Below are 21715 nucleotides of genomic sequence, written 5' to 3' on the forward strand. Positions count from 1 at the left end.
CGAGAAGCTCATGCACTAAATTTAACCCAGAGTGGCAAGATGCTAACACAACTGCTGCGGTGGCCTTATCCCTGGGCCTTTGTCCTGCGACCACGTTCCACATCTTTTACGTCGGATATTCATACTTTTTGATGCTCGGATGAAAACTCCAAGGCAGTAATAACTCCAATTAGTGTTGTTCCCCGTTTCAGTTAACCCTGCCTCTTCACTAGCGCTTTGTAATGACGAACGCCGACAGTGGATCTATGTACCCCACCGGATTCTCTGGTAGACGCGGGTTTTACACTTTCTGAAGTAACAAAAAACTGAACCATTTCTGCCCAAGAAATTCTTAATACCAATGTAATTACAGCTCTGATATACATAAGTGCACCGGCCGCTATCAACATGATCAAACTCGTAGATGCTCCACATAACCATACTGATGGACAACAAAAGACACTCCCTGAAACTGATATTTGTGCAAGAACTGCTGTCTCTCTGCCATTTGTACCATCTGCCTTGTCAGATAGTATAACATGTCCCTCCCCTCCAATCCCATCTTTGCTACCGATTCCATCCACATTGTCCCAGTCGCCTATTATGTTCACTAATTCTCCTCAAGATTCCTCAATGCTATCTCCATCATTTACCCAGCCTACACCTAGGAATAAAATGCTGGTTCTTTCATCTTTGCCTCTCTCCCCAAAAATAAATGTCCCTCCTTTTATAGAAATTACCCTGCAGGCTATGAATACAGCTCTCTTTTCAATAACAAAACTATACGAAACCCTTAACTCTAAAATGACTGCACAAACTGACATCCTGACACAGCTCCTATGTCTTCATACAGCTGCGTACCAAATATGACCGATGACTGCAGGAGTGAAAATACATTACAAAAACCTAGTTTGGTTGCTTTTTCACTAGACAATGCTGCTACCTTAACCCCAATCATGTCTTCTCTTGCTTCTAAATGAACATCTTGTAATGATTCATCCATAAACAACCAAATCAGTTCTGCTTCACAAGTGGAAACCATTGAGAACACAGCACCTTTGTAGCCCAATTTGAAACAGCTGACACCCCCGGCTGCGTCGATAAAAACTTTAAACATTTTTATCAAGCCAAAAAGAATTACTTTTATACCTCCTATCAAAAAAACAAGATCAAATAGACCCCTCCAATCAATTGATCGAGTCCTCGCCATTTCATACATCCTTTGACCGTACCAAAGAATTCTTCGCAAATCGCCTCTGCAGCTGTCACAAAGAAAGATACCAAGCTAGCCCAGAAAAAAAGCAGTGCAACAGAACCAATTAAATACTGCTGACTCGCAAAAAATCTCTGTAGATCTATGCTATCAACCATTGGATGACTTGATGACAGAGGTGCATTGTTTGCAACAAATTTGTCCTATAAATCTTATATCTGACGTATGCCCTGATTTTGATGTGGCAGCGTCCAAACCTCAACACACATGTCCACAAACCACTGAGGGAAATTTCCTCAGTTTGGAAGCGAGACGTGCAGAAATTGCCAAATCAGTCCCTTTATTTATTGCACATTTCCCAAACCAACTCGACCTGTCTCCCGAAGACGACCTCTGTTATAAAATCTGTAAAACCCAGCATGAAACCTATATCCTTAAGAACCACACTTCTGAGCTCTGATCCATTGACACAAATACAACCTACCTCCATTGCACATGGAGGTCCCGCCCAAAAAACTAAATGTGGCTTTCTTGCCCCACAGATATACCATCATTTAACCTTAGGTAAAACATGAAGGAAGGGGAGGCGCGCACTCCAGGTCCTGGTCAATTAGACCTGTTGCAAAAAATATATATATCTGGGTTAAATCCCAAAATCAACAAGTTGCTCAGTGTTACCAGGGTTAGATCCCTTCAGCTTCAGTTCTGTTGTCTGTAGTTGTACTCCTTCAAGCGCTTTCTTATCTCAAATAATCATCAGGAAGGCTGAGTTTCATTAGCAGGTGTTACTGATTAGTTTCAAAGAATTCTGGTAGTTGTAGTGAGAAAGTTTTTCCAGTACAGGTGACCAGCAACCGACACCCCTCCAATAGCACAAGTCCTTCCCAAGTTTGGGGGAGGGGAAAGAACCATCTTTATGATTCTCCAAAGTGGGGCACAGTCACCCCGGTGCCGCTGCCTCTGGAGCCCGGAAAAACACCACTCCAGTAGGACTTGTGCTATTGGAGGGGTGTCAGTTGTTTCATCTGGGATTATACAATTATTCGAGGAATTCCATTGCCTATTTTACCAATAATATTGCACCTTGTAGGCATCTACACCTCTGTGTAGTTTTGAGGCGGCATACTTATCTGATACTAGAAGTGATATAAATTTTGATGTAGAAAACATTATCTTCTACATTCCCAAACTTAGTTCTTGGAGAGCTCCAGGGCCTGATGGCTTTAGTAATTAAATGCTCAAGCGTCATCCTGAAGCCTGGGCTAGGATCTTGACAAGTATAGTCATGGGAACAATAAGAATTCGCCTAATCCCACCATTTTGGTGCAGATCTATAATTATCCCTATTTACAAAAAAGGTGACAGGCAATCACCAGGAACCTATAGGCCAGTTGCGCTCTTTGATGTACCGGGCAAAATCTTTGCACGCTTAATATTAAAACATTTCAACTCCTGGATGCATATAAGTAAGCTTCATAACCCTGTTCAGACAGGCTTTGTACCTCAATTAATTTTCAAACCCTCCAAATAATCAAAGCACATGAATTCCATTCAAAACAGCCAATTTATATGGCGTTCATAAACTTTAAGACAGCCTATGTCCCCATATCTAGAGATTTACTGATGACAAAGCTAAAAGGAGCTGCTTGTCTGACCAACGTACAGTTCTGGATTCTACAATTTCATGTGAACACCGCTATTCAGATTCGTCTAACTCTGGACGGCAGATTAACGGCACCCATTCCAACATTCAGAGACCTAAAACAAGACTGTTCCCTTGCCTCCTCTTTGTTTAACTTTTTTATATTCGATATGAGATATAATTTCCAAAAAATGGTCTCTGATTCGCCTAAGGTAGGTACCCTGCATCCTTTATGCTGACGACCTCGTCTTGCTGGCTAAAACACCCCATGGATTACAACAACTTCTTATTCAGCTGGGCAAGTATGCCGACATAAATGTGCTAACAATTAACTTAAAACTATGTGCAACTAAACAAGTTATTAAAAAACATCTTTCAGATGGACCCTACAAGGTGAAATCTTAGTCAATTAATATAAATACCTGGGACTCAACACATATAATCACATATCAGTCCGACCATATCTTTTAGATCTGAATAAGAAAATTCAAACTGCCACTGCTCAAGCCTGCATTCTAAATGCAAAATATGGAAAATGTTCTATACTTCCACTATTAACTTTATACAATCAGAGAGCTGTTCATACTATCATATATGGAGCTGAAACAAAAGCGTGGTGCTCTGAATCTTTCTGGCTAAAGATAGAAGGATACTTCTGGAAGCGGGTATTATCTGTAGCCCATAGTCAGCCGGTGTGTATTTTGCGTCATGAACTAGGCCTTTCATCTTTACATAGTGTATACATGTGGAAAGTTTTGTCACTATATAGAAAATGTTTGCTGCCCTCAGATTTGGGCTCCTTGATGAACATGCTATCCACTTATGTTAAAACTACTGACCACAAACGGAAGACTATAGCACTAATGATACAGGCAGATATATCTCCTGAACTTTTGCAAAAAAATCTCATCAGAGTAAAACAAAAACTCTGGAGATATGATTAGATCTGCACTAGAAATCAATGCATGAAATACAAGCACTTGCAACAATCGCGATTTTACTGTAAAAGTCTCCACAATATAGAATCATACCTGGCGAAATTTCCATCGGCTGATATAGAAACCTGTTTCTTAGATTCCGACTCAGTTTGTGGAAAAATAAAGATATCTTAGCAAATCGTAGGATACTTTACTAAAGAAGAGAATGTATGTAGAATCTGTCTAGACAAGGTACAACAAGAAACTCCTAGCACCTGTTAACCTCATGTTGCGTGTTATTAATGAAACAAAGGATGTTTTTCCAGCGGCTCTTTGAAGCAGCTCTTTGAAGATTGTGATTGTTAAATATGAATTCCTGTGGAACAGATTATTCAATTCCGAACGCTTGTCCATCAGAATTGCAATTATACACTTAAAAAAATAAATTAAATCTTTATTTTATAGAGAGTCACATCGGAACAGAGCCGTTACAGATTCATCAAAATAGCACAGCACTTACAACATACTTGCAACATATTTGTGTTTTAGAGCACAGTAAACATCAGAAGACTGTTCAAGGTGTTGTAGGGGGTGTGAAGTCATTCTCCGATATCATATTACATGGGTAAGTTCTAAACGGGGACCAGATTTCCTTCGGGCGGCAGGTTGCCAACACAGTTAATACAAATTGCTCTTTGCATTCATTGACCATTGTGAGGGCCTTAAGAAAGTCTACTTTACGGGGTGCATTGACAGACTTCTAGCATTTTAATATACAGCGTTTCGCAACCACAAAGGCAACATTAAACAATCGTCGAGTGGTCTCGGCCTCCTTACTAATGTCCCCAAATAGCTATTTTAGAGGGGATGGGGATACTGGGATCGCTGTGATTTCCTCCAGGATGTCTGCAACCTCGCCCCAAAATTGTGCTATTGAGGGGCATGTCCAGTACCTATGATAAGAATCTGCATCTTGTGCATCACATTTCAGACATTTCCCTGTGCATCCCTCCACAAATTTGGTTAACTTTGCGGGGGTGTAATGTAACTGGACTGCGATTACTTCAATTTAAAATAGAGTTCAGCGGTACAGATCTAGTTAGTTGGCAATATCTAAGCCATTGTCCCTCACTCAGTTCGATACCTAAATCACGTTCCCAAATCCCTTTCATGTTATTACAAGAGGCTGAGTGTAATTGAACTAGGGTGTACAACATTGAACCCCTTTCCTACACCCATCAGACGCTGTTGCAGCCCTTGTGCATTCATGGGTAGGAGGTTCCGCAGGGAATGTTGGCCATCTGGCAGCAAATGCGGCCTTTATGCAGTGGTATTGGAATCGTTTAAGCTGTCCCCCAACCACTGTATCCACAAAATCTTTCAGTTCAACATACGTACCCCCAGGGAACATGTCTCACATTTTAAGCTATTTGGTCGGGTCCCACATCTTTTGCAGGGCCTTGTCGAACGTGGGAGTGATGTTTGGGAGGGCCCACAGTGGGATTTCCGAGTCACAAGGGTTCACAAGCCCAATCCTCTTGTATATTTTGGACCATGCGTGTACAGTAGTTCTCACCGGATCGAACTCGCAAGAGTCTTTATAACTGGAGCTAAAAATAATCGATCGAACATCCGAAGGGGAGGCAGCATATTTCTCTATAGGAATATGTGCAGCTGTGTGAACAGGGTCAAACCAATGCTTGGCGAATTGTGCCTGTGCCCCCAGGTAATACAATTCAAAGTCCGGGGCTTAGATGCCACTGCATAAAAATGGCTCCACTAGTTTGGCCCTTTTCATCCTGGCGGTCTTCCCACCCCACACAAACGAGGTGGCAAGTGACTGGAGTTTTGTAAAAAAAGAACTTTACCTGGCCAAATAGGTATATTACCAAAATAGTAGAGTAGTTTGGGGAGATCGCCATTTTAAGAAGGGCCACTCGGCCATATAAAGAGATAGGGAGTTTGGTCCACATTTGTAATTTAGTAGTTAGTGTCTGGAGGAGTTCCTCATGGTTATCGGCATATAATGTGCGTTTGTCGTTGGACACAACAATTCCCAGATAACGGACCGGTACGGGGGACCACTTGAACCCACTCATATCAGTGAGGTTCTGCGTAGACAGAGTTAAAAGAAACAGCTCAGACTTAGAAACATTAATTCTATACCCGGAGTACTCAGTGAATGTATATATATCTGCCATATTGGACGCCAAGTTGGTTACAGGGTCGCGGATATAAAGCAAAGTGTCGTCTGCATAAAGGAATATTATTTGTGGGGGTCCTGTCATTCTGATACCCCATTTGCATGGTGTTTCCGGATGAATTCTGCCATGGGTTCAATCGTCAGGGCGAATAATATGGGGGAGAAAGGACAGCCCTGCCTGGTACCCCTGCCCAGGGAAAAGAGAGCACATGGTATGATTAGTGAGGATTCGAGCTGCCGGATCAGTCTAAAGCAATGAGACACATCTAATGAAATATTTTCCCAAGCCAAAACATTCGAGCACTGAGAATAAATTGTACCAGGACACTGAATCAAAAGCCTTATTGGCATCCAGAGCTGCAACTGCTTCATTAGCCTTCAGATTGATCTGAGCCATTACTCCAAAAAGCCGCCGTAGATTTAGGGCCGTAGACCGAGTGGGAATGAAGCCTGCCTGGTCAGGGTGCACCACGCTGGGCATGTGTGGTAGGAGTCTGGTGGCAAGTATTCTGGCAAACATTTTTGCATCAGTGTTTTATCAGGGAAAGGGGTCTATAAGAGGACATGTTGTGCGCGGGGCGTTGGGGTTTAAGGAGCACAGTGGTCACCGCCTCATGCATAGAGTGTGCCCCTCTCCATTGCCTCTTCCCATACTTTCAGCAGGATAGGGGCTAACTTGTCGTGGAACTCTTTATATAGTTTAGCACACAGGCCATCAGAGCCTGGCGCCCTACTGGATGTTAATGCCTTAATAGCGGCAGTGATTTCTTCAAGTGTTAAAGACAGATCCAGCGCAAGCTGGGACTCTGGGTTAAGGACTTCAAGCTCCAGTTCTCGCAGATAGTCAGTTATTTCATCTGTTGATTTTACATCTCAGTTGGAGCACAGGGTTTTAGTAAAATTCGACAAATGTGGCATTAACGTCCTCGTCGCGGTCTGTGTGGTCTGAATACTAGCTATTGGATTGCGGTACCGATCTGCCTTAAGCATGTTGGCCAGAAACGTACCCGCCCTGTTGCTTTCACCATATCTACGGTCCCGGACAGGGGTCGCCATATACAGGACCTCTCTATCGGCCAGCTTATTAAATCCACACAGTGCATCGTGGATATCAGAAAGGGTTTCTTTATTATGCGTAGCGCTGTATTCTGTCTCAAGCCCTGCTAGTTTAGTTTCCACCGTTCGTTCCCATTCTTTCCTGACAGCCGTCAGTTACCCAGTAGTCTTACCCATGATGATGCCACATATCCATACTTTAAATGTCTCCCATAAAGTAGAGTGGGTGCGCACTGAACCCTTATTTATTTCAAAGAATTCCTCTATCTCAATATGGAGTGACTCGCATACATGGGGGTCTCTGAGTATGGAGGAGGGCATTCTCCAGCGTTTAGTCTGTGGAGTGTCATCTCGCAAGGCAAGGGTAACGGATATCGGGGAGTGGTCTGAGAGAGTACGGGGGTGGATCTCGCATGCAGTTATCGCATCTGAAAGAGATGAGCTAATAAGCCAGTAGTCTATGCAAGACTCTGAATTCATGGACAGATGAGTAAAATGTATATCGCTTTTCAAGTGGATGGAGCGTGCGCCCTTCATCTGTCAAGGATTTTGCGCCATTATCTGTCTCGGGGTGGATGCAGACTTTGTGAGTCCCCGGGGCGTTACAGAGGACCGGTCAAGTGATAAGTCCAGGATCGTATTGAAATACCCTCCCCAAAGTATCAATGCATTATCTGCTACGTCAAGCATGTCTAGTATTGTTCGATAGAATTCCGGGTCATCAATTCTCATCCCATAGTTGTTGACTATTACCAGTGAACGGCTAGCTACCCCCCCCCCCCCCCGCACCAACACAAATCTGCCCAGGACATCTATTGTGCTGATATCGAAAGCCCAAAGCTGTGTGGATCAGGGTCAGAACCCCCCTCGATTGGGCGGAATATTCTGTGTAGTATCTGCGGGGTCCCCAGCGTGAGTGAAAGCTGGAATTTACATTTTTGAGTGCATGCGTCTCTTGGAGTAGCAATATCTGTGGGCTGTGTTGTGTTATGTACGCAGCAACCATCCTGGCTTTAACTGGGTTGTTAAGCCCTCACACATTCCAGGATCGTAATTTGATGTGCCATTTATCACGGTATTGTTTCTAGTGTGATAGTGTCTCTCGGTTGATTGGACAGCGCCTGTGGCGACATAACTCTCTGATTTTAAACTTTTAACAACCCCAACAACCCCCATCTTAGTGGGTAAACCGTCTTCCCACTTTCCCCCACCCACACCATCGACCCTAACATGATGATGGAACCCTTTCCCCAACTTATGGAACTCTCGGGAGGTTCAAAAGTTGTGGATCACAACCGCCACAGCTGGGTGCAGACAGTCCGGCATTAAAAACAGATATAAATTGGTGCCACCCAGACATCTCTTCACAGTGTACATCTCAAAAGGATATTGTAAACCGCGTGTTCAACTGGCTGGGTCTCTCCCATCAACAATTGGCTGCAGGAGACCATTCTGATCTAGTCTTTGTCCCAGAGGTGGAAGTGGGATCGGGCACCTATATAGTCCATTACTGCCGTAGGGTGTTAAAAAAAATGTGCACGGCCCCATGTTGTATTCTCAGCTTTGCCGGGAAAATCAATGCATATGAGACCTGTCTCATACAGAGTTGTTTCTTGACTTGCTCATATGATTTCCTCCTGAGCTTGAACTCCCGCCGCAAAGTCTGGATATAAATGAATGTCGTCACCGTCATGACTGAGGGGTCCCATCTCCGTTGCCAGGCGGAGAGCCGTGTCTCTGTCGTAGTTTAGGAGTTCAGCGATTATGGGGCGGGGGGAGCTCCGGGCTTGCGCACAGGGGCCCGCGTGCGATGGGCTCTCTCTACAAGGAAGTGGTCAGAGAAGGCATTCTCATCAAACAGGGATTTCAATAGCATTTCCACTGGTATTTCCATGGGGCCTTTGCAGAAGGACTCCGCCACGCCTACTATACGAATATTATTTCGTCTGGACCTGGATTCCAGGTCATCGCATTTGCCATGTAGTTTGTTAATTTCACCTTTCAAGAGGGTAATATCACAGGTATTTTGCCCAATATTCTTCGTTGGTGCTGATCCTTGCCTCAGCCTCCATTACCCATGCGCTCTCCTTGTCAACGCGGGCTTTTAGCGAGCCAATGGTGGCGACAATGTCATCTAGTTTCACGTTAACGGACATAAATCCGCTCTGCACAGTGCAAGGAGTTGGTCATATCTGGAGTTCTCGGAGGATGTCGGTGGAGGATTAGCCGGTGGTGGTGGCATTGTGGCTGGGGTATGGCTGCTCGTAAAGAGTCCATAGGTCCGGTTTTCTTCTTCTTGGAGTTAGCTCCCTTTGTCATCGCCAAAGACGTGGATTATTTGTATCACGCAGTCCCCAGCGCGGCTGGTGCGAGTAAGTGCACACAACATGGCCAGTCAGTTCCAGTTGTCGAGTATATCTAAGAAGCAAATGTCAACATGTATTCTCGCTCCGCAGCTGGTGGATTTCAGGGCATATATGCAGTGCGGCACGTTGATGAAGAGTTATGCTAGCAGCTTCCTCTCCATGTGGAAGGGTGGAGCCTTAAGAAAAGTATATGCCGGAAGCACCGCGTCAGCACACACCCCCCCCACGTCCAAGCCAAGGAGATCAGGCGTATAATGTGAGCAGAAGCGGTGCGATGCCCTTACAAAGTCATGGGGCACTGTTGTCCCGTTGGGACCTCGAGGATCTGGGCGTGCATGCAGGTGTTCATCCAGTTATTGCTGTGCTTCAATTGGATAGTTCACAGGCTCTCAGTACATTAGTGCACTATGTGCTGCAATATTCCAGCAGGTAGTACTCAGCGCCACATGTTTAGGTTTATAGTTGATAAGTGATTTGGTACTTCAGCTTGTACTGTATTCTGTAGGATCAATTTGTACAGAGGTCACCTGGCATCTAGAATAGATTGCGCCCTCCCCCGTATAACGGCGTTCTCAGTTGTCCATTAGGATATATGCTATGTCGCATCAAATGAGGGCCTGTCCTCCTCCACCCTGCGTCGGATAGCTCCGGTGGTGATATGGCAAGATGGATCTTTCTTGTAGCTGACACTGCAGGCAGCAGAGCCCCGGCGCAGTCCTCAATATGGAGGCGGCGGTGTGCATCTAGGTCCGATCTCCCCTAACTGCTCCAGTCTAAGCACCCCGCCGTCGGATGTTGTGGAAGCAATCGTGGAGATGGTTGTGTGTGCCACTGTTTGGCTCTCTTTACATGTCACACACACAGCCCTTTGGTACCGTGACAGCAGTCATTAGTGGCGTGCAGCTGGATCCCAGGTCAGCGTCATAGGAGTGAAGGAGGCAAGGACGGGTGTAGGATCCGGTCCTAACGTCTGTGTTCGAGCTAGGAAGTGACAGAATTCTCAAGCTGCCCGCAGGTGCTTGGAGGCTATCACCCGGGCCGGATTTCCGATTCGGGTGTTATCCGACGTCTCTGGGTGCCAACTGCGCGGCCACCACGTTCAGCACCCCAGCAGCCCACGCGGAATACAGCCCAGCAGACAGGTCCGGGTAGTGCAGCAGTGAAGGTGTCTTCAATATCTTGTATGGCCCCCTCCATCGCCTACAGGAGTGCCCAGTCAGACCAGAGCGGTCGGGCCCCCAACCAGGTCCCGGGGAGGGCTACCTGATGCTTGTCCGTTCCCACAGTCGGCCCATGGATCACTGGCCTGCCAGGAGTCCGGCCCGGCTGTGGTATGTGAGGCAGGGGGGAACACAATCCGCATCCATGGCCGGCGATCACAGGAGGAGAGTATCCACCGCAGCTTCAGTGAGTTTCAGCAGTCCGGACCAGGGGGGTAAATCCACAAGTGCGAGACCGCCTTCTGTGCACCCAGCTGTCCTCCAAGTCTCAGCTCGGAACCGCCCCGCCGAGTAGCTGATGGCTCCGCACACCATTGCGCGATACAAGCACACTTATCCCAGGCTTGTTGCTTCGGGGGCTGTGCGATGCATGCCCGTGTAGGGCCGGTCATATTGCGGGGTGAAGGCAGTTTCATATGGCCGTGCACAGGGCGCCCGCAGCTCAGGCTCCTTCCATGTCTACACGGCCCACCAGCTCCGCCGGCGCCGCATACAGTGTCACCATAGCTCCCAGAGCACTCAGGGCTACTTAGCCTCACCGCCGCAGCCTTTCAGGGCGTGTATCTCGGTTCTCGTTAGCAGGACTTACACAATATCCCGGCCAGGTCTTCAGCAACACTTCACGCCTGCATATTATGTGAGTTGATGTGGTCGGGTGGCTCCGAACAGGATATTTTCACAAAAGGATTATCAGCCGGAGCGGAGCTCCACCGCATGCTTGCCATTTCACGTGCGCGCAACAGCGCCCCCCCCACTTATACATTTTTAAATATCTCTTAATTTAGAATAATCTCATTTATCATCCTTACGAATTATGTAATTGGAAACTGTATAGTACCCTCATTTAAAAGAAAAGCTCATGTAATGTAATACATAACCAAGTGATTCCTTGTTTTATCCATTTGATTCCTATAAGAAACTAGATTTTAATTAGCATATTAATGATGAAATGTGAAAGTGTGATAATTTTTTGTATTTCTTTTCGTAAACTATTGAAAGGTTGATTTTTATTTCCACTATATCAATAAAAAAAAAACTTTTTTAGAGAGTTCCACTGGCAGGGGCACGAAAATGTAATGAGTAAGAGACAATGCAGGTTTGATGGGGAGAGTTAGTTAGATCATTGGAGGAGAGTGAGATCTGGAGAGTATCTAGAAATAGATGTAGCGGGATGGGCTGCGAGAAAGCCCATGACTTTGAAGTGGTGAAGAGGAGAAATTTGAATAGTGATTGATGCATAGAGTGCCATCTGAAATGAAGATGGGGCAAAAGTGGAGAAAAGAGGAGGATGCAACAGTAGTATACTCCACTGAGAACAATAGTAGAGATTAGTGTTTTAACGCAGTGATACGTTTGGTGGGCTAAATATTACTCATTTTCATTGGGTTCAGTCTGGCAGGTAACGAATTGATGAAGTGTGAGTTTGCTGCCACTGGGAAACCTGAGGTTTTCGGCATTGCAGACAGGAGTGAGGTGAACAGGGGTGAGGGAGGTGGATATCATCGGCGAGGGGAGACTGGGTGGCGTGTTAGAGGTAGAAAGATAAGTAACTTCGGTCTTGGAGGTGTTCAACATGAAACAACAAAGTCGCATCCAGTAGCAGATAGCAGTGACACATTTGGAGATTTGTGTTGGTGGTTCAGTGATGAGCTGAGGGAAGTACAGGAAAATCTAGGTGTGGTAGGCAACACTATAGGAGGAGATAAGCTTACCCAGTGAAGAAGTATCCAAGGATGACCTTTCGTGCTGAAAGGAAGATGTAGAGGATATAAACTGGATACAACAATTGTATGAAAACAGTTCAGTAAGGTAATTTGGAAACAGTGCAAAGCATTGTCAAATACACAACTAAAGGCAGCATGGTTGGATAAGTCACATTGCAATAGGGGTCAATGGGTTAGTGGGCCCTGCAATAGTTTGAGGATATCTAGTAGTTGTACCTAGATTTATTGAAAGTCTGGCATCTACATATGGAACCTGTAGAAGACATTTACTAGAGGAGGAGGAGGAGGGAGGATGCCACTATGGGATACTAAGGTAAAGGAATTATAGACAGCCGTTCGGGCCACACAGAATAGAACCCAAATGTTCACCTTTGCTTAAGTGGCGTTATATTTTATATATATATATATATATATATATATATATATATATATATATATATATATTTCTGACGCTTGTTAATCTGCTTAGAATCACATGCTGTGCATATAGTCCGACATCTAGTGGTAACCGCAGAGTATTGCATCTTGTCTTTCAAGGATCGAAGGGGGACGTCGACATGGGTGGGCCTGTAACACTATCCCTAACATGACGTGTAGTGTACCCAAAATCCCTCATGTGTCGAGGTCCCTCAGATAGTTTTTTTCTGCCCAGCTAGCTGAATGCCTTATGCAGAGGTCGTTAAAAAAAAAAAAAAAATAGCAATATTTTTATATTCCCGACCTCCGGTCGTTTCTTTCTATCATCCTCACCCTTTTCGACGGCGGATTCCGGTATCACCGCCGAAGACCGCTGAGGACTGAACTTCGACGGCTGGGGCTTCCGTCGGCGCTGCCAACCACAGGGCCAGGCCTTCTGGCCAGCATAGACAGTAGGGAGAGTGGGGCCTGGGGGTGTTATAGTCATTCGAGAATATCTTTCCTTTCCCCTTCTCTTCGTTCCTTTGGTTTTGTTGTCACTTTTGCGATCCTGAGCTATGGACAGGACACCATAATTTCTGTGGAAAGACCAGCACCGCCGGTGCAATAGGTGTCTTCCCCTCGATCACAACAAAGTGTCCTGTGAGGCCTGTAAGCTCCTATGTATAAAGACTTTGAAGGAGTGTCGATTAAAGCGGTGGGCGGTCTACGCGATGTTGCGTTCCGTGAGTAACTCCCCTACCGCCACAGCCGCCGGGTGTGACAAGGACACAAGTGACGACGAAGGCTCCACTTCGGACGCCATTGACCTTACACAGGAGCATTCTCGTTCCATGCCGTCCATCCCCAGCCTTATCTGCGTGACGAGAGTCCCGCTATGGGGAATATACATCCCGGTGACAAGGACCCACATGATCCCCACACAAAGGACACAACCCCCGTTCAGCTTCCAAGGCGCCAACGGTATCGTCGGCCAATTCGGCTGTACCCGCCGATTCCTGTGATTGGCAACCCTCCCCACAACTGTGTTAGCAGCATGCATCCGGGCAGTTTAAGAGTAAGGCCGCCAGCACCAAAAGCCATGCGGCCATCAAAACGCCTGCAAAGAGTGCGTCAGCTCTGCGCAATAGTCTGGTTGCGGTGAAATCCACCGTGCAACCGCCTACGCAGTCCGCACACCTCCATGTGATGCCTAGCATTAGCAATAGTATTGCAAAGATCGTTTCAGCAGTGAAAGACGCGTCGAACGACAATTCGAAAGGCCAGGAGGGACGTAAAGATTACTCCGAGTCCTGTATCCTTCAGGCTCTAGGTGAGAAATCTCGGCGTTCTAGGGAAGATGATCATCCTGAAGAGCCCTTTCCTCCTCTAGGCCCACCTGGTTCCTCCTCATGGACCAGAGAGAAGTTTGAGGGGTGCATGAACAGACTAGAAAAGCTAGTTGTATTTTCTGAAAAGTTTGCTCCAAAGAGACCTCGTAAGGAGAGCCCTAATACGCCTGTGGCCAAATTGCAAAGGACTTTTTATCCACATCATGAAGACATTTTGATTTTGGACATCACTGATGATGAATTCCATGTTGATACATATGTACAGGACGATGCCGCCTTTAGTGATCCTGCTGATGATCCGTCTGATCCCAATCAGGGATGGGAAGATGAACATCCCGTTGATTTTCAACCTTGGGCGTCCCCTACTCCTGAACCCAATGCCTTGTGTATGGACTCCCCACCAGTCCGTCAGGCTTCACCTGTTGACGACCAGTTGACGTTTAACGCTATTTTAAAGAAAGCAGCGGAGCACTTCCAAATTGCCACACAGGAGGCAGTGCTAGATTCAGACTTTGTGGAATGCATTCTCCAAGAAAAGCCTCCTGCCAGCCAGGCTATCCCAGTGTTAAATTGTATAAAAAGGCACCTTGCTTCTTCGTGGTTTACGCCCGCTCAGACAGGGCTATTAAGCCACGAGCAGAAAAGCTGTTTCGATCTTCCCCTACTGACCGTCTTTACATTAGGGAGCATGCCATTCCGGATTCATTAGTGGTTACGACAACGAGGAAGAGGGCAAGTGTCCCTTTGTCCCCAGACGAGGCACCGCCTGATAAAGATTGTAAAAAGCTGTATGCACTGGGGACAAGGGTTACTACTGCTGCCGCATAGTCCACACGCATAGCCAACAATACTACACTGTTGGCTAGCTGCTTGGATGTTCAATGGAACCTACTGCAGGAGGGCCTTCCAGAGGTCCCTGAACTCATGCATACTCTCTTGCTTGCGATTGTATCTGAAGGCAAGCAGGTGAATCCTGAAATATACTTTGGATGCTGCTGAAACAGCGGGAAGTACTTTAACCCAGGGCATCCTAAAACAGCACACCTGGTTGAAGAACTCTGGGTTTAAGCCAGAAACCCAGGCATCCTTAATCAACAAGACAGTGGAGGAAACCAACTTGTTCGGCAAGGCTGTTTACGAGGCACTGGAGACAGCAAAAAAGGAACACAAGACTATGAAAGTTTAAACCGAATTACTCAGAGGCCTTTTCAGCAGAGAGGTGGAGGTTCTCATTGCTCTTTTCGTGTCCAGTCATGCTCTCCTCTCAACCAGTACAATTCTGGAAACAATTGGTCCTCAGGTCAGAAATCTACCTCTACCTCCACCACCACGTACCCATCTAGGGGACAACGCAGTGGAAGGGGAAGGGTACGTAACTCCACCACAAGAGGTTCCCCGGCTTCCAGATCCGGGTCCCCTCCCATGCCTCACCAGTCAGGGGAGGTTACATCAGACCAGTGGGTGCTCAAAACCATCGCCAACGGGTACTGCATCGAGTTCAGCCCACCACCTTGATTCCGACCTCCGAGATAGAGACGTCTAACATCAGAACACCTCAGTATCCTGCTGCAAGAGGTCGAGATGCTGCAGGAAAAGGGCGCTATCTAAGTTGTCTCGCTTCTACAGATAAACAAGGGTATTTATCAGTGTACTTCTTTGTACCCAAAAAGGATCTCACCATGCGCCCTGTGCTAGACTTGCGCCCAGCAAACATATTTGTCAAACTTCAGAAGTTTCGTATGGTCACACTGCAAGAAGTAGTTCCTCTGCTGACACAGGGGGGTTACATGGCAACATTGGAGATGAAAGATGCATACTTTCATATTTCGTAGTTGCCGGCAACCAGAAAATACCTAGGGTTTGTCCTCCATCACAAACCTTATCAGTTCAAAGTAGGTCCCTTCGGCATTGCCTCAGCCCCAAGGGCCTTTACAAAGGTACTGGCAGTTGGAGCAGCACATCTGCGCAGGCAAGCCATTCCAGTTTTTCCCTACCTGGACGACTGGCTCATAACAGGGGACTCCTATGAAACATGCCTATCAAATACTCAAAAGACGATGGACCTCTTATTCAGTTTGAGATTCTCCATAAACCAGAAGAAATCCAGCCTAGACCCCAGTCAAGTCAAGCTGTTTCTGGGAGCTTTAAGTTGAACAGAAGACTGCCTCATCATCCCCTCCAACGAGAGGGTTCAAAACATGCTGTTTCAGATCCCTCCATATGTAGCCAGTCGAGAGGTTACGGTACGCAAGGCAATACGACTGCTAGGTATGATGGCGTCCTGCATTTACTTGGTGCCTTGGATGCGTCTGCGCATGCATCCCATGCAAGAGTGGCTCAACAGCCAGTGGTGACAATCCAGCGCACAATGGGACAATCTAGTGGTTGTCTCGGCAGCCCTCGTTCTCTCTCTGTAATGGTGGTCGAGGGAGAACCTCTTGAAGGGGAAGACCTTTACCACCCCCTAAGTAAAAGCCACTCTCACGACAGACACATCTCTCACGGGGTGGTGGGGGCTCACCTGCTTCAGCAGACAGCGTACGGGATTTGGTTACCAGAGGTAGCATCCAACCATATAAATCTGTTGGAGCTCCTAGCCGTATTCAAAGCACTGAAAGCCTTTCAAACACAGTTGCAGGGGAAGATGGTCCTGATCCTCAGACAGCACTACAGCCATGTACTACCTGAACAAGCAAAGGGTCACTCCCTCTCTAGGGCTATGCAAACTGTCCCAGAACATTTGGAAATGGGCTTTCAGACACAAGCTGTTCCTGTTGTCCCAACACGTTCCAGGGGAACTCATTCTTTTGGCAGACGAACTCCGCAGAGACTTCCCGCTGCCCTTAGAGTACAAATGGCGACTACACAAAGACATCATCTCCAACGTTTTCGCAGAATGGGGCTTCCCAGAGATCGACCTATTCGCAACTCTAGAGAACGCACAATGCCAAGATTACGCCTCCAGGTACCCACAGAACCGATCTAAGGGGAACAGTCTCTGGATAACATGGTCAGGGAGATTTGTTTACAATTTTCCCACCCGACTCCCTGACTCAACAAAAACGTGCACAAGATGCAACGGGAACCAGTCACGATTATCTTGGTGGCCCCGATGTGGGCCCGCCAACCCTGGCTCTCGTATCTGATGAAAATGGCTCAATTTTCCTCCAATTAAACTGTCTTGCCCTTACAACATGTTATCTCAGGACAAGGGGGAAACACTTCATCCATGTCCACAAACTCTGAATTTAGCAGCCTGGTTCCTGAAGTCATAGAGTTAGGGCACCACCAACTTCCTCAGAGATGCATGTACATACTTAGGGAGGCAAGAAAACCTAATACCCGATATTGCTACTTCAGTAAATGGAAGCGGTTTGCTATCTGGGGTAATTCCAAGAGCATAAATCCCATTGACTGCTCACCTACACACATTGTGTTGTACCTGACCCATTTACTAGACTCGGGCCTGGATTTTAATTTACTGAAGGTTCACTTAGATGCACTCTCAGCCTATTGTACGTCACAACAAAGAGTGTTGTGGTGGAAAATACCAGTTATAAAGGCTTTCATGGAAGGGGTTAAAAGGATTCATCCCACCATTTCTAACCCGGCTTCCGGATGGTACCTAAATGTGCTATTGACTAGACTTATGGGGTCTCATTTTGAGCCTATGCATAAAGCAAGTCTCAAAGCTCTTACCTACAAGACTGCCTTCCTATTGGCAATCACTTCAATAAGAAGAGTCGGTGAACTACAGGCCCCCTCAGTTCTAGACCCTTTTGTTACAGTTCAGAGATAAAGTGGTTCTGCGCACTCACCCTCGATTTGCGCCCACATTTATTTCCAAGTTCCATGTGAAACAGTCGATAGACCTGCCAACTTTCTTCCAGAACCCCATTAACGTGGCGGAAAGAAGCCTACACACACTGGATGTGCGGAGGGCAGTCATGTACTACCTGGAAAAGACTACACCACTAAGAAAGACAAACCAGTTTTTCGTGTCAGTGGCAGCTGGTAGAGAAGGGGACCCTGTCTCTAAATCAGCCATCTCAAGGTGGATTGTCAATTGCATCACACTTTGTTTCTCTCTTGCTAAGAGAGAACTGCCCTTCAAGCCGAGAGCACACTCTACTCGAGGCACTGGTGCTTCCATAGCATTCATGGCCAATGTTCCCCTCGAATCTATTTGCAAAGCGGCAACATGGAGTTCTGTACACACCTTTACAAAACACTATTGCCTAGACACTCAATCTAGATCTGATTCTCAGGTGGGACAAGCCGTACTAAGACATCTTTTCACTACTGTTCCTTCTCACAACCCACCTCCAACTCCAGGTACTGCTCGATAGTCTATGCACAACATGTGATTCTAAGCAGATTAACAAGCGTCAGAAGACATGCATTACTTACCGTGATAGCATTTCTGATGATTGTATCTGCTTAGAGTCACATGCGCCCACCCTTCTTCCCTGCTTGGATGGAAGGAACATAGACATCTTACTACTTCTTCTCTCTTCCTGTACTCACGACAGTCCTAAGGCTCCCTCACGGCAGAAAAAATAAAATCGGAGGGACCTTGACGTTTGAGGGATTTTGGGTACACTACACGTCACGTTAGGGATAGTGTTACAGGCACGCCAGTGTCGACGTCCCCTTTTGATCCTCGAAAGACCAGATGCAATACTCTGCAGTTACCACTAGATGTCAGACTATGTGCACAGCATGTGAATATAAGCAGATACAATCATCAGAAATGCTATTACGGTAAGCAATGCATGTTATATATGTGAGATATTTAGGATATGAACAGTAGGAATGGGTTTGTGATAATGGGTTATTTATGCTTGTCTTGTGCCATAGATCCTACACCATCACATTGCTGCAGTGGAGAAGCTTGCTTTGACCACAACTGGGTGCCCCCTCGTGATTCAGTCCAAGAATTTCCGAGTTCTCCATTTTATTGTTCCCAGAGAGCGGGATTGCCATGACATTTACAACTCTCTCCTGCAGCTCTCTAGGCCAGGTATGTATGCCAATGAAACATAATGGATTGTGCAATTCTAGCCTAACAGCAATGCTTGTGGAATCTGCTGTGCAGTCTAAGCATGGCACCAGTGTTGTGACATACATCCATAAACATGAATGTTATACTTCTTACACTTCCCTCTAATCTCCACTCTAAAACACATTTTATGACTTGTGCTGTTGTATGTCATCACCTAGCAAGACCGTCATTTTCCCACTTCAGTTTTACTCACAGGCTATGACATGTGGGTTCTTAAGAAACCTAAATCTTTATGAATCTGCTATTCTCTCCATCTCGTTTGTATCTTGGAAAATGTGATGCTGGTGGCTGGCTGCAGCTTTTTGGAGTAATGATGGTCTCCTTTGTGGAACAATGCCTGTAGGATTTTATTGATGTAAATATGTGTCATTGCTTTACTGCAGATTCATGTTGGAGATATTGTGATAGAGCAATACATAGGCTTTAAGACTCTGTCTTTCTGAACATGTGCATTCTTTACCACAGACACAACTTTTTTTGCGGTGTATGTAAGAAAACTGGATTTTCAGTTAAATGCTTCTACAATTACTTAACTTTAACTTTGACTCAGGCTCGGGAGCCCCTATTCTCAATCCTTTTTGTAGACCAGATTTTTGAAGATTTCTCTACTTCTTTGTAAACACACTATCCTTGGCCATGAAAGCTCCTGTTCACAATTGTCTTTCCTATGCTTGATTCCCTCTGTGTTTTTTCAGTTCTTTAATAGTGTGTGTAAATCTACACTGGAAATTGTGGGAACGTTTCTTCGAGAGAGGTGTAAGGAAGGCATGGTATCAACAGTAAGACAGACACAAGTGAACACAGTTCAAGGGTGTTTATTGAACTTCAAAAAGGGTTTGAAAAACACCTATCTAATTCCCTAAATCTACAGATGGGAGCAAGCTACGACCATCAAATAATAATAACGCAGTCCTAGTGGTGTCTTGTCAAAATAAAAGGGCCTATACTAATAAACATGTTGCCAATCCTTACCTCTAAATACAATCAGTACCCGGAGGGCAGGGGGGTGGCAGCCTCTCAGCCAATGAGGAGGCTCGGAACGGGGGCATTGCCAGCGATAATCCCCTAGCTCCGAGCCGCCTCTCAGTTGGAGGCTGCCATCTTCCCCCGCAGGGCAATGAGTTAAGTGGTGTCTTCCCCTTCTCCACTCCCTCCTCTCCTCATCCACAGAATACCCTCCCACCCCCGCTTAACTACTTTTTAGTCCATTTCGGGAGCAGACGCGCTGGGAACACTTCTGTCCCCAGCATGTCCACTCCCGATCCCTGACAGGCCGTCCTGGAAAGGAAGAAGGGACTACACGTAGTCCCTTCTCTTCTTTCCATGGCAGCCATTTTTTTGTTTACTTTTTTAATGTGTGCCATGGAAAGAGAGAAGGGACAATGTGTAATCCTTCTCCCGTTTTCATGGTGGCCATTTTTTGTTTACTTTTTTCAATGGCCATCATGGGAAGGGAAAAAGGACTTTGTTTTCCGTTTCCCAGCGGCCATTTTTTTGACTTTTCTTTTTCTGTTCCAAAAGAAAGAAAATTATGCTTTTAGTACCCCGGTCTTACTATGGGCCCTGGGGCATTACCTGAACTGATAAGGCCCCCCCCCCCCCCCCGACTCCCTTGGTCGGGGCTTATTGCTTAAATAGTGTGGGAAACAATGTTGCAAAAGAAAGAAGTGTCCAAGAAATGATGCGTCAGGATATTCAGGCTGTTGGCCTCCCTGCCCCATGTGTTCAGCACGAGACAAGGCGATACACTCGAGCTTAGCCCAGTCTCTGGCTTCTCTAGCACGAGTGTGCAGTTCAACCATTAGCATCAGGGCCTTCCGTGCCCAAGTCTCTTTGCCTTTCAAAGGCTCTTCATTCAGAGGGCCTGATGCTACAAACAATAGGTTTCTTTCCTCTTTCAAATTTTCAAAAGTACTCAATTTCTCACGATTCACTATTCCACTTGGATCCCCCTCATCTGACCTTAGATCCTCTTAACACAATGTTTGTAGGATATTCTTATGTATCCAATTTCTCGTAGGATATTCTTTCTCGGGTAACTCACAGTTCACCCCAGATGCACCTCAGCCGGGCTCAGATCCCGGATCCCCCCCGAGTCGGGCTCAGATCCTGTCAACACAATGTTCAATTAGTCTTCCTCCGCCAGGCTCAGACTAATTCCAATTCCCAGTAAAACCTTGAACACAAACGTGCTTTAACCAAAAGCTTTTAGCTGATCTCCCTGCGCTGGGCTCGGACCAACTTTTTGTCATCAACTATCGAAGACTTTGATTTCACAATTCTTTATCACTCTTCACATTTGCCACCTTTCAGTTGGATACATAACAGAGACTTTCGATTAGCACCCATGTGGTGCCGGACCACTCTGTCTAAGCTATCGTATGTTGGCTTCAAATTTAAATCACTTGTCTGCTGTTTAATTCTGTTCACGTCACTTGCTACATACGCTTCATACACTGTTCTCTTCAGCTTTCATTATACATTGTTGCTGCTTGCATCCTTGGCTTCAACATAGACAAGTCTGGTATCAGTCTCCCCAGCTCACCGACTGTACTGACTTCACTGGCGCTGCTTTGTTGTAG

At 46.1% G+C, this 21715-nt stretch overlaps 1 protein-coding gene across 2 annotated transcripts in view; it reads left to right on the forward strand.

Moving 5' to 3' along the window:
• The window catches only part of MTMR6 (myotubularin related protein 6), a 1083592-nt gene that overhangs the window by 209470 nt on the left and 852407 nt on the right, over positions 1-21715 (forward strand). For both annotated transcript variants that reach the window (XM_069639211.1, XM_069639210.1), the window contains exon 3: positions 18929-19091. In XM_069639211.1, the coding sequence (XP_069495312.1) occupies positions 18929-19091 (163 nt within the window). The remainder of the gene's footprint in view (positions 1-18928; positions 19092-21715) is intronic.

This window comes from Ambystoma mexicanum, chromosome 7q (assembly GCF_040938575.1).
Source record: "Ambystoma mexicanum isolate Mex_15411 chromosome 7q, UKY_AmexF1_1, whole genome shotgun sequence".
NCBI lineage: Eukaryota > Metazoa > Chordata > Amphibia > Caudata > Ambystomatidae > Ambystoma > Ambystoma mexicanum.